The 12,492-nt window shown below is 43.4% G+C and overlaps 1 protein-coding gene across 3 annotated transcripts; it reads left to right on the top strand.

Moving 5' to 3' along the window:
* The first annotated feature begins 513 nt into the window (after nucleotides 1–513).
* On the top strand, nucleotides 514–12,326 carry LOC129174053 (vasoactive intestinal polypeptide receptor 2-like). Of its 3 annotated transcripts, none has more exons than XM_054765622.1 (11): nucleotides 514–801; nucleotides 4,167–4,266; nucleotides 4,363–4,470; nucleotides 7,274–7,371; nucleotides 9,074–9,171; nucleotides 9,371–9,512; nucleotides 10,004–10,154; nucleotides 10,483–10,543; nucleotides 11,604–11,673; nucleotides 11,767–12,118; nucleotides 12,314–12,326. In XM_054765622.1, exons 1-10 carry the CDS (start codon nucleotides 742–744, stop codon nucleotides 11,860–11,862), a joined length of 984 nt encoding a protein of 327 aa, XP_054621597.1. In that variant the 5' UTR covers nucleotides 514–741; the 3' UTR covers nucleotides 11,863–12,118; nucleotides 12,314–12,326. The 3 variants fall into 3 exon arrangements, with proteins under 3 accessions (XP_054621597.1, XP_054621599.1, XP_054621600.1); XM_054765624.1 differs by having other exon boundaries at nucleotides 10,004–10,102; XM_054765625.1 differs by lacking the exon at nucleotides 12,314–12,326 and having other exon boundaries at nucleotides 10,004–10,102; nucleotides 11,767–11,858; nucleotides 11,980–12,034.
* Nucleotides 12,327–12,492: the final 166 nt, after the last annotated feature.

The following is a 12,492-nucleotide window of genomic DNA, read 5'->3' on the forward strand; positions in this document are numbered from 1 at the left end:
CTGTGACACAGCAGATTATGTAGAATATTTAAAGCACTATTTGTTTTAATCACGTGGACGTGTCCTCCTGTCTTTTATTTTCCATCACGTTTGTCCTCCTTGGCAGAAGAACAAAAGTCTTTATGCATATCAGCTAGTTTAGCGATGCTAGCGTGCTAAGTTAGCCGTTTTCAAGCGCGACAAAGGACGTCCCATCAAGTGTGTGTGTGTATGCGTGTGTTTGCGTGTGTGTATTGTATGTAAATAGTGTTGATTTTGTACGGTACAAATGTGTGTGACTTGTTTTGTACACTAAAAAGACTAAAAACGATGAAATGACACTTTTATAAGAGCTCCTATTGGCTCACGTCACACTATACAAGTGCAATAAAGTGCTTTGATTGGCTACATGACTCTGTCGTTTATTCATATTTGTCATGTGACCACTTGGTGACGTTAAAGTTGTGGTTTTTCATTTCAGGTCGACTACAGAGACAACATCGTCCACCAGAGGTCGCTGTGCTACCATGTTTGGAAGCGGGTGCACGGCATCCACTCCTGTGACGGGGACGCGCACTGCTAGTGGACGAGTAGTGGACCTGAGTGAGTCACTCCCGGAGTGCACACCACGAACACACCTCCGTGCTACTTTGGAGTGAACATACATCAGAAAGTTGTTGAAAGAAAAAAACATTTGGCGGACTTGTTATGAGAAAGTTTAGATCTGCATGAGAAGAAGACGACATTGGGCTGGATGAGAAGATGAGGAAGTTCACGCAGAAGCACACTGTGCTCCTGCTGCTCATCTTCCTCCTGCATGAGGTCAGTCCATCATCATCTCATCTGCTGTCACCTCACGTTCTTATTTCATGCACGACATGCACCCTCTCACCTGCTTGCTCATTTTTCTCATGGTCTCTCTCATGCACTTTACTCGGACAATATTTTCTCAGTCATTTTTCTCACTAGCTGTTTTTCCTCATGTTCCAGGAGGGCATCCTTTTCTCATTTGTGTCATTATTATTCTCATCTGTAGCAACATCGTCTCATCTCATGGAAAGACCTCTTCTTTACTAGGACTTCATCATCTCATACCTGGTGAAACTTTCTCGGCGGATGTGACATTTTTCTCATGTCCCAGGTTTCTCATTTGTGACACAATTTCTTTCACGTGGTATCATGGTCTCATTGTGGTTTCGTCGTCATTCTCAAGTTTTAGGACCACAGTAAATCCATTTTCTCACCTCCTGTGACGTTATCATGTCATGGACTCTCATTATCTTCTAATGCACTGGTTTCCAATTCTTGCCGTGGCGTCAATTTCTCAGAGCGGCATCATTTTCTCATCTGTGCCATTAGTATCTTCTCATCTGCCCAGACGCCTCACTGAGACATTGCTATTCTTCTCATGTTGTAGGAGGACATCATTTTCTCATTTGTGTCATCTTTCTCACCTGCTGAGACGACATGTCATCTCATGGCAAGCGCACTTCTTACTAGGACGTCCTCATCATCTCATCCCTGATGCAACTTTCTCACCTGCTATGTCACCTTTCTCATCTCCTGAGTCAGTTCCTCATTTGTGGCACCATTTCCTTCACTTAATCATCATCTCATTGTGACGTCGTCTTCATTCTCATGTTTTAAGGCTAAATCGTTGTCTCGCCTGCTGACGTTATCATGTCATGGACTCTCACATCAGCTTCTCATGCACTGGCTTCCAGTTTTTTTCATGGCTTCACATTCTCAGTGACTTCTCACCGACAAGTCCATATTCTCATGTTCTGGGTGGACATCGTTTTCTCATTTATGTTATTATACTTCTCACGTGCTGAGACATCGTCCCATCTCAAGTCCTTTTCTCAGTAGGACATCATCTCATCCCTGTTGCAACTTTCCTCAACTCTAAAAGCACCTACTCATGCACTGTCTTATATTTTGTCATCTGTGCCGTCTCCTCATCTGCTGAGACATCTTCTCACTGTGATGTTGGTATTCTTCTCATGTTCTGGGAGGACATCATTTTTTCCACTTGTGACGATATCATCTTTACTTTTCGCAGAATTTTCAAATTTGTGACGTTTTTCACCTGACATTACTTTCTCATGCGCTGAAGCCGTCTGCTCATCTTCTCATGCGCTGACATCCATTTCTGGCTTTACCATAATGTTCTCAGTCTATCATGGCCTCATCTGCGCCATCACCTTCCCACGGTGATGTCATTCCCCTCACTTGCTGTGACGTCATTGTCACTTTTCTCATGTTGTAAGACATTGTTTTCTCATTTGTGGCGTATTTTCCTGGGCTTTCTCACTGGGTCATCTTCTCATTTGCTGACGTTCATTCTTGATTGCTGTCATTTCCCATCTTTGATGTTATTTTCTGTTGGAGAAAAATCATCATCTTCTCATGCACTGAAACAAGTCATAGTTGAACTTGAGCTGCTGGACTGAACGATGTCCCACTCGGACTCTTTTCCGCATCCTTGTTTGTTGGACTGGTGCGATCTTCTCATGGTGTTCTCATGACATGGAGTGTGTAGTGTTAAAGCAGGGTGTCCAAAGTGCGGCTCGGGGGCCATTCGTGGTCGGTGGCTGTTTTTCATTGGCCCGTGGCACCTTCTAAAAGTATCATTCAACAAGAATACCTTGAAAACAGCCGCAAAAATGGAAAAACCCGCAGTCATTTCACAAAAATAAAGCCCAAATTTTAAGAGAAAAAAAACCCAAAAATTGAGAATAACGTTGTAATATTGTGAGGAAAAATAACGTCGTTTTAGTTGCGTAAAGTTGAAATATTCAAGAAAAACTTTTTGTTAACGTTGTAATGTTATGAAAAACAAACAAAACGATGAATAAAGTTGTGCTTTTTGGAAAATTGTGTGGCAGAAAAAGTTCTAATGTTACAAGAATGAAGTCCAAGTATTATGGCAGTGAAGTCATAATTACGCAACGAAAGTTGGAAAATTAAAAGACGTCAAACAGAAAATCAAAAGTCAAAATATTAAGAGAAAAAGTCTTATTCTAACAAGGAAAAAGTCGCAATTTTACAAGAATAATACAACATTTAATATGGGGGGAAAATGTCATTTTAGGAGCATAGAGTTGAAATATTCAAGAAAAAACATTTTTAAAAAGTCCGAATATTGTGAGAAACAAATGAAAGAAAATAGAGTTGTCATTTTTGGAAAATTAGGTTGGTTATAGTACGGGAATAAAGTCCAAATAATAATAAAGTAATAAATAATAAAGACAGAATATTACAAGAAGAAAATGTATGAAGATTATTGAAGAAGAAAAGTGAAATATTTGGAAAATTTAAAGGAAAAACAGCAAAAATGAGGAAAAACCCCAGCAAAGAGCTAGTTGATACTAACAATACACATTTTCTGTGTTTTCTTGAAATACAGGACATACACGATACCCTCTTAGCAGGTGCTCTACAAAATATCCAAGCGGCAAACTTGCATCCTTTCGTTTTTCGCTCTGTAGCCCTCCCTGGAAAAAGTTTGGACACCCCTGTGTTGAACTAATGTCACTGCTTCTGGTTAATGTTTCATTTACTTTATCATCACGCTGGCTGCTGAAACTTTATGTTATCATTTTGAGTGTCGAAATGAACAAACTATTCACACACACGCGCACACACACACACACACACACACACACACTTAGAGACACAAATATCATATTTCATCAACACTAACTGCCCTGGGGCTCATTTGGTGTAGATTGTTTTTGTTAATGACTTATTCATTGCCATAGTGCGTATCATTGCACACACACGCACACATGTTGAATGGTGTGTGTGTGCAAGTGTGCTAAACAAACTGACACACACACTGACGGGGCTTAAATGCTGTTGAGTGTTCGTGTAAACACACACAAACACACGCTGAAGGTTGACGCATCGGACTCAATAAAAAATGCATAGTTGTCTTGCAAAAATCCAATCTGGTAAAAGCTTGAGTGGAACATCTGCTGAGTCTCCTAAGTAACTTTTTATTGTGAAACCCAAAGGCGAACACGCACACGTACACACACACACACACACGCAAAAAGGTGAACTTTAGTCCACAAAGCCGCGTTTATCAAAGTGAACTTTTGACTGAAGCAGGCATCTGTGTCTCTCTGGCTCGGAGGTGGAACGTCACTTTCCAAATATTTATTTCCTCCCGTCCCCGACAGGCTGATGGAAGGTTTCCTCACTGCCACTTCGCCTGGGAGATGAAGAGAGCCAGCGACGAGTGTCATGCTCGCCTGCAGCAGCTCACAGCGCCCCCCTCAGGTGCACCTTCACCTTGACATCACCTGTTGTTCACACTAAGAACACATAATAAAGATTATAACAATAATAGTATTAATAGAGGTTGTAATGCTGCAGGATGTCTTGGCGAGTGGGACAATGTTTCGTGTTGGGACAGCGCGGCGGTGGGCGAAGTGGTGACCCTCCCCTGCCCGACCCCTCTCCTACACTTGTTTGGAAAGAACGGTGAGTCAGAACCTCCACAAATCTCAAGGAGCTAGCGGTTAGCTAGCTGTTTTTCTGTCGAGCAGCTCGTCCCCAAGTGTTAGTTTCCTGACTGCCTATTAAACTGTCATCAAAAGTTGGCTTATTAAGTTTAAAGGTCCCCTATTGTGCAAAAGTGACTTTTTAAAAATGTTCTAACAGGTATATGCGTCTCTAGAGGCTGTGTATGAGCAGCAAACATGAGAAAAATTCGTGTCTTTCACTTGTTTGCTCCAATTTTGAAAAAAGAGGAGCACAGATGCTAAGCTAAATGCCCCAAGCTAAATGATCCCACCACGTGTGGGCGTGCAGCCTTCGCTACATATGTTAAAATTCTAAGCTCGACCAACTATCCATCAGTCAGCTATACAGCATTTTGTTTTTCTTCAGCAAATAGGCTATCTTAGCATGACGTTGCTGTTAAAATGTGAGTGGAATGTTAGCACTTTAGCATCCCATAGTTATGCTCGTCTTACTAATGTTTGTATCCTCCTGCCCCACTCCTTAATGTTAGATTTTGGGCCACCCACTTTCAATACACTATTGTGGTTTAAAAACTGGTTAAAAGTACTATAATATGGTTGGCCACAGCTAGCTTGAGGCTGCTTTGCTTCACGAGCTATCACGCAGCGGCCAGGGCATAAATCAAGCTCTGTTTACAAAACGGCGTTTTTGCGAGCACGCTCTGCCAACGGCGAGACTTCCGATAAGGCACGGGCGGGGCCCGAGATGTAAATATTAGCAGAAGAAGGCTGGCGTTTGTGTCTGTTAGCTAGCTAGATGCTAGTGCGCTAACCTCAAACGCTGGCAGGTGGAAGCAAAGATTCAAGATTCAAGAGTTTTATTGTCATGTGCATGGTAAAACAGCAGTTATACCATGCAATGAAAATCTTATTCTGTTCATTCTCCCAAGAAAAGAAAGGAAACACAAGAAAGAATAAGAACATAGAAACATAAACACATAAACATATATACCAATAAATTAAGCAACAACAACAGAAGAGACATTAATACAAGCAAATAATACAAATAAATAAATAAATAAATAAAGTGCTATGAGTGTGTGCGTGTGTTGCGTGCGGCGTGTGCGAGTGCTTCGTTGAGAAGCCTGATGGCCTGTGGGTAAAAGCTGTTTGCCAGCCTTGTGGTCCTGGACTTCAAACTCCTGTAGCGTCTGCCTGACGGTAGGAGTGTGAATAATGAGTGTTGTGGATGTGTGCTGTCCTTGATGAGGTTGTGTGTTCTTCGTAGGACTCTAGTTTTATAAATGTCTTGCAGTGAGGGGAGGGCTGCCCCAACAATGTTCTGTGAGGTCTTGATCACCCGCTGGAGTGCCTTCCTATCACGTGTTGTACAGTTACCGTACCAAACAGTGATGGAGGCGGTAAGGACACTTTCCATAGTGCATCTGTAGAAGCAACTCAGGATTGTGGTGGACATGCCAAATTTCCTCAGTCTTCTCAGGAAGTACAGTCTCCTTTGGGACTTCTTCATAATTTGTTGGGTGTTGTGAGACCAGGTGAGGTCCTCGCTGATGTGTGTGCCAAGGAACTTGAAGGTTTTCACCCTCTCCACCTCAGTCTCATCAATAAACAGGGGTCTATGCGGCTCCTTTTCCCTTGTTCTTGGGTCAATGATCATCTCTTTAGTCTTATCTGTATCGAGAAGGAAATTGTTATCACGACACCAAGCTATGAGGTCCGCCACCTCTCTTCTGTATGATGTTTCAACACCACCAGTGATCAGTCCGATGCCTGTAGTGTCATCCGCAAATTTAATGATGCTGGTGTTGTTCTGGGAGGCCACGCAATCATAGGTGAAGAGCGTGTAGAGGAGTGGACTCAGCACACACCCCTGTGGGGTCCCAGTGCCTACAATTCTTGAGCTGGATGTGCAGTTGTGGACTCTGACTGACTGGGGCCTGCCTGTGAGAAAGTTAAACACCCAGTTACAGAGGGAGGGGTGACAGGCCAAGTGTGAGGAGCTTATTTGTGAGTTTGTGGGGGCTGACTGTATTAAAAGCAGAGCTATAGTCTATAAATAGCATTCTGACGTATGTGTCCTGGCCCTGTAGGTGAGAAAGGGCTGTGTGGATGGCAGTGTTGACTGCATCATCCGTGGACCGGTTCTGGCGATATGCAAACTGTAGAGGGTCCACAGTTGCCGCCGGGATGCTCTTTTTGATGTGGGTCATGACTATTCTTTCAAAGCACTTCATAACAATAGGAGTGAGTGCTATAGGGCGATAGTCATTCAAGCAGGTCACGTTGCTCTTCTTGGGTACGGGCACTATGGTGGTGGACTTAAAGCAGGTCGGTACAGATGCTTGTGCAAGCGACAGGTTAAATATGTCAGCAAGCACATCAGCTAGCTCTGATGAGCAAACCCGAAGTGCACGTCCTGAGATGTTGTCTGGCCCTGCTGCTTTTCGTGGGTTTGTTTTGTTCAGAACCCTGCGCGCATCAGCTGATGTCACCATGAGAGGTGAGTCCTGTGTGCTCCCCAAGTCCAGCCACCCTCTCTGCTCATCAGGAGTTTGGGTGTCAAAGCGGGCATAGAACTCATTCAGCTCATCTGGAAGTGTGGTTTGGCTGGACGTGGCTACGCTACTCTGCTGTCGATAGTCTGTGATGTGCTGGAGCCCCGCCCACATGCGCCAAGGGTCTGAGGTGGAATAGTAGCCCTCCAGCTTCTGTCTGTACTGTCTTTTGCAAAGCATCTCTCTTTTTAATGAGAAAAATGAATTTGCTCTGATTGAGTGATACAAGTGAACTTTGACCCCCAGGGAACCTGAGCAGGAAGTGCACACAGGGAGGTTGGTCGGATGTCTACCCCGTCATCGCCGTCGCCTGCTCGTCCAACATCACAGACCAACCCAACGAGGTGAGATGATTTGATGCTGTGACGACCCATCATCACGTTTATTTGTCACATTTTTAAAGAAATGCACAACGCTATCGCTTCAAAGTCTGAACACATCTTTGGGTTGATTCCAACATGGCCGTAGAGTAAAGCGCTAACTTCCTGTCAGCGCCCGTCATCGCCGTGTGTGTTTTAAATGAGGCGTGCGAGGGTGAAGAGGAGGCTGAAAGATGGCCGCCTGAGTAAACATTGTGGCGCTAACGGAGATTGAAGATTACTCTGACGTCACCAAATTCATTTTTATGTCAAATTGGATCCCATGATAAATTAACACACACCCACACCTGGCACGTGATCTTCTCCAGAACCATCAAGTGTGTGTGTGAGTGTGTCTGAGCTTCTGTTTGCTTCCTTTGCTTCCTCCTGCAAGCTTTTCCATCTGGAAAGCGTTTAGTAGACGACCAGACGCACACTGGCTGGCTCAGAACTGCTTTAAGGTGCGGAGTGAGACGCCTGGAAGCATCTTCGTGCAAGGCGCTGGTCACATGACCGCATTTAAGAAGAAAGCATCACAACAAGACAACATGAGGGTCCAATTTAGCCACAACCATCCTCACGTTTGTTACTCAAGATAAGCAGAATCATCATGCGTGTGTGTGTGTGTGTGTGTGTGTGTGTGTGTGTGTGTGTGCATGTGTGTGTGTTAGTGGACGGGCCAGAACCAAACAAGCAAAAAAAAAAAAAGACACAATGTCTCCAAAAATGGACATCTTGAACTAAAGTGGTTCATAAAAGTGCCACAGCTGCATTCCCCGTACATTCCCCATACATGACTTTGAGAGATTTATTTCTTTTCTTTTGCCAAAATATTGTCATTTATTAAAACATTGTAACATTTTCTTTTAACATGAATAGTATAAAAGTAAGACGTCGTTATATTCTATTCTTTCATCGTTTTATTTTGTTTACATTATTTATTTAAATGCATATTTGTCATTTAAAAACACCAATTATGCTTGGTTATATTATTTTGTATTGCTAATATTGTATTATTTTACTGTCAACATTATTTTTTTATTCACTTGATTTTTCTTCTTTTATTGCATTTTTGTGTGTGGTTGAAATGCTAAATAGTGAAACATGCAGTTAACCAATAATAACGTGAGTAGCATTCCTAAATATCACATAAGTGTAAAAAGAAGTTAAGCACTGTCAATAGCAAAGCAATAAACCAGTCCGTCTTAACTTCATGTGTTTTTTAACCATTTTTAAATATCATACAAGTGTAAAAAGAAGTTAAACTCTGTTGATAGCAAAACGATAAATCAGTCATAGCTTTACTGACCGTGCCGAGTTGAGTGGCAGATGAGCCTCACGCGTGTCGTTTTTTTTTTTTTTTTTTTTTTTACATTGACAGACTTACAAGTGTAAAAAGAAGTTAGGCACTGCCGATCATAAACCAATAAAAGTCATTTTTGAGTTGCGTGAAAGATTTTAATTAATTTTTTTTTGCATTTTTGACAAGCGCAAAAAGAAGTTAAGCTGTGGTAATGAGTAAAAGCAATAACACGGTGCAGCTCACTGTTCGTTTTTCCTGTCAATGAGGTTTGCAAGTGTCACAAAATGGCACAAAAAGCCAGAGAAAAAGCATTGATCGCTGTCTTCAGTTCTGAAGTGAGGTTTTGCTGCTGATCGTCTTTTTTTTTTTTTTTTTTTTTGTCAGCTGCTTTTCTACAAGGTGGTGAAGGTTCTGTCCACTTTGGGCCACAGCTTGTCCCTCATTAGCCTGCTGACCAGCACCGTCATCATCTGTCTCTTCAGGTCAACACACACACACACACACACACACACACATGGAGTTTATTAGTAAAGTTCAAACCAGCAGTCCATCCTGGATCATCTCCAGCTGTTCATTCGCCAACTTTTATCATGTTTACATACATTACAACATTTATCCACTTTCACTGCCTGACACATTTATAAACAACACATTCCTGTGTGTGTGTGTGTGTGTGTGTAGAAGGCTGCGCTGCATGAGGAACTACATCCATCTCAACCTGTTTGTGTCCTTCATGCTGAGGGCCGTGGCCGTACTGACCAAAGACGTTCTCCTCTTCTCGGAGGAGGAGGAGATCACCGACTGCAGCGTTCAACCTTCGTTGGTTGGTGACCTCATCATTTTTACACAAGCAAAAATCATTTTATTTTGACCATCAAAGCTCCCCATATGATAGTACTGTATTTTCATTTGAAATCCTGCAGAAGTGTATTGGAAGTAGTTCAGACCAGACTCAGAGCTCCGTGCTTTATTTTAACAAGCCTGCTCCTTTTTTTTTTTTTTTTTTTTATTAAAGCGGTCCTCCGTGAAGTGGCGGGCATGTACGTCATCCACCTAGGGATGGCATGTCCATGGAGAAGGAGATTTTTCGTTCATGACTTCATGAACTTCGTAAGCGCGCGTTTGGGCGCCTCTTCTCTCAGAAGTGGAACAAACAAGTGAAGGAGATGATAGATTTGTCTCATGAACAAACTCTTTGTGCACATATTACTGTTAGAACATGATTAAAAAGTGGCTCACGCATGCTAACATTTTGGATTGAAGTGAGTAAAACTCATCCTTACAGCGTATCCTGTTGCTGTCCTCGTGTTGCAGGTGGGCTGTAAGACCAGCCTGGTGTTCTTCAACTACGCCATCATGGCCAACTTCTTCTGGCTGTTGGTGGAGGCGCTCTACCTGCACACGCTGCTGCTGGTAATCCACACGTGCTCCGCCCGCCTCTTTGTCTACATGCTCATTGGCTGGGGTAAGGCCCCCTTATTTTTAGCCACCCACAACATCAAGCATGAGCTAGTCCTATTTGCTGTGTTGGTGTAGACTGGACTCTATTGTAGCTCTACTGCTGACCCAGTGTGCTTCTACTCCTCACATGCTGCCAAAACACGTCACTGTGAACAAAACGTGTCGTCAGTCAGGGTGCCCGAGTGTTTGCACTCAGCCGCTTAACTTCTAAACAGTCTCCTCTTTCCACCATCCATCATAAATACACGTGTGTGTGTGTGTGAGACGCTTCCCGCTTCCCGTGTGGCATCTTTGAGGGCTGGCAGAGTATAAACAGTCTTTATCTGCTTTAGGGATCCCCTGCGTGTTCACGGTGGCGTGGATCCTGTGTCGGATGCACCTGGATGACACCTGGTGAGTCATGGAAATGCATACTTATGCCAAAGTGACTTTTTTTAACTCATTCAATCCCAGATGTTTTTCAAAATTCAACCCCTTCAGCAGCGGCCAGTTTGGATGATTTTGACTGATTTTTCAAGGCATGGAGAATATTGTGTTTTATGGCTATATAAACATGGAGCCCACCAAAAGAAAGACTAGACTCTTGTCTTTCATTGGGGAAAAAAAGGTTGTTTCCACCTTTTTTCATTCTTTAGTAATCAGCAGTAGAACATACTGTAGGTACGTTTCAGGAAAAATGAAAACTGAAAAAGGGAGAAAAACAGCTTTTTCAGATACATTTCAAGCATAACTTTCACTTTGACACAGATTGTTTGCTTTTGTGACAGCTCAAATATCTAAACAACTATACCACAACACAAAAAAAGGGTTGTTTTACATTGAAATAATTTACAAATATAACACCATGCACTATTTACAATTTTCACATTTGGAACAGAACTGCGTACGTGCGCGCGCCTGCATGTGTTAAAAATTTCCCTACAATGCGTAACCTTCCGCACGCTACACTCCTCCACGCTCTCTCACTTCCTCCTTGCTGTGGAGTGTGTTAATACATGCAAAATAGCCCCCAGCTCTTATCAAATGCACTTCTGCCACCTTGTGGCCGTTTTTATGGCTTACTCCTGCTTTAAAAGTGACCTCTTTTATTGTGCTCTTGTGTCATCACCTCTTTTTGCCTCTCACGCAAAAAAAAGGTAAAAGACATATAAATACATGTTAGGGGTCATGCGTACAGGTTTATAAATACGTCTTTGGTGTTGAATGAGTAAATGATGTTCCAATAGTGAGAAAAATCTATCATCTCCCTTGTTTGCTCCACATTTGAGAGAAGTGGCGCTCAAACTTGCTTCTGGAGTGGCGGGTTTTTATGATCGTAAAAAAAAACCCTCGAAAACAGGCTTTGCTACACCTCTTAAAATAAAGCCTGGCGCTAAAATTCATTCAAATTCATGGCCATTGACCCACGGGTGCAGAAAAATTGTGATAAAACCGCTTGTGTTCTTGTTTCCAGGTGCTGGGAGAGGAATGAGAGTCCCATCCCCAGCAGAGTGTTGGACTGGCCCATCTTGGCGTGTGTCATCGTACGTGAGCACAACAACAATTCTATGCTATTAACTAAATTGTTTATGTTTGTGCGTCTTGACCTTTGACACTGCTTTCTGTCCTCCCACAAGATGAACTTCATCCTCTTCATCAGCATCATCCGCATCCTGGTGCAGAAGCTGCGTTGCACCGACGTGGGCGGCAACGAACAATCGCAGTACAAGTAGGCTGGCGGCCATATTGAAAAGTAGCCACTCTGAGGTCATACTGCTGGACTTGTGTGTGTGTGTGTGTGTGTGTGTGTGTGTGTGTGTGTGTGTGTGTGTGTGTGTGTGTGTGTTTAGGCGTCTGGCAAAGTCCACCCTCCTGCTGATCCCCTTGTTTGGGATCAACTACGTGGTGTTTGTTCACTTGATGGAGCCCACTGATAAAACCCTGCGACAAATCAAGATCTTCTTTGAGTTGGGGCTCGGATCCTTCCAGGTGTTACACGCACACACACAAACACACACCACACACACACTCCAGTTATGTACTTATTTGTGTGTGCTTCAGGGTCTTATTGTGGCGGTCCTTTACTGCTTCCTCAACAGTGAGGTGAGCCTGCGGCTTCCTCATCCTCTCCATTATCATCATCCTCGTCCTCCTAAATGTGTCCTTGTTTGCCTGCTTTTGAAGGTCCAGTGTGAGCTGAGGAGGATGAGGAGGAGTTTGTTTCTTAGGCGTTGCGTGGGGCGGGACTACAGGCTGCACGCCGCCTCGCTCGGCCCAAACGGCGGGGGCGGCGACAACTCGGCGCCCAGGAACTCGCGAGCTCAGTCCATCCTGCAGACGGAGACCGTTTTGCTGTGATGACG

This window comes from Dunckerocampus dactyliophorus, chromosome 21, assembly GCF_027744805.1.
Source record: "Dunckerocampus dactyliophorus isolate RoL2022-P2 chromosome 21, RoL_Ddac_1.1, whole genome shotgun sequence".
NCBI lineage: Eukaryota > Metazoa > Chordata > Actinopteri > Syngnathiformes > Syngnathidae > Dunckerocampus > Dunckerocampus dactyliophorus.

Bases quoted from the DNA above. Each gene is read 5' to 3' on its own strand.
- LOC129174053 (XM_054765622.1), top strand. From the start codon at position 742: ATGAGGAAGTTCACGCAGAAGCACACTGTGCTCCTGCTGCTCATCTTC. The intron at 7,372-9,073 runs GTGAGATGATTT...TTTTTTTGTCAG, and splicing joins TCACAGACCAACCCAACGAG to CTGCTTTTCTACAAGGTGGT. The intron at 11,674-11,766 runs GTACGTGAGCAC...TCCTCCCACAAG, and splicing joins CCATCTTGGCGTGTGTCATC to ATGAACTTCATCCTCTTCAT.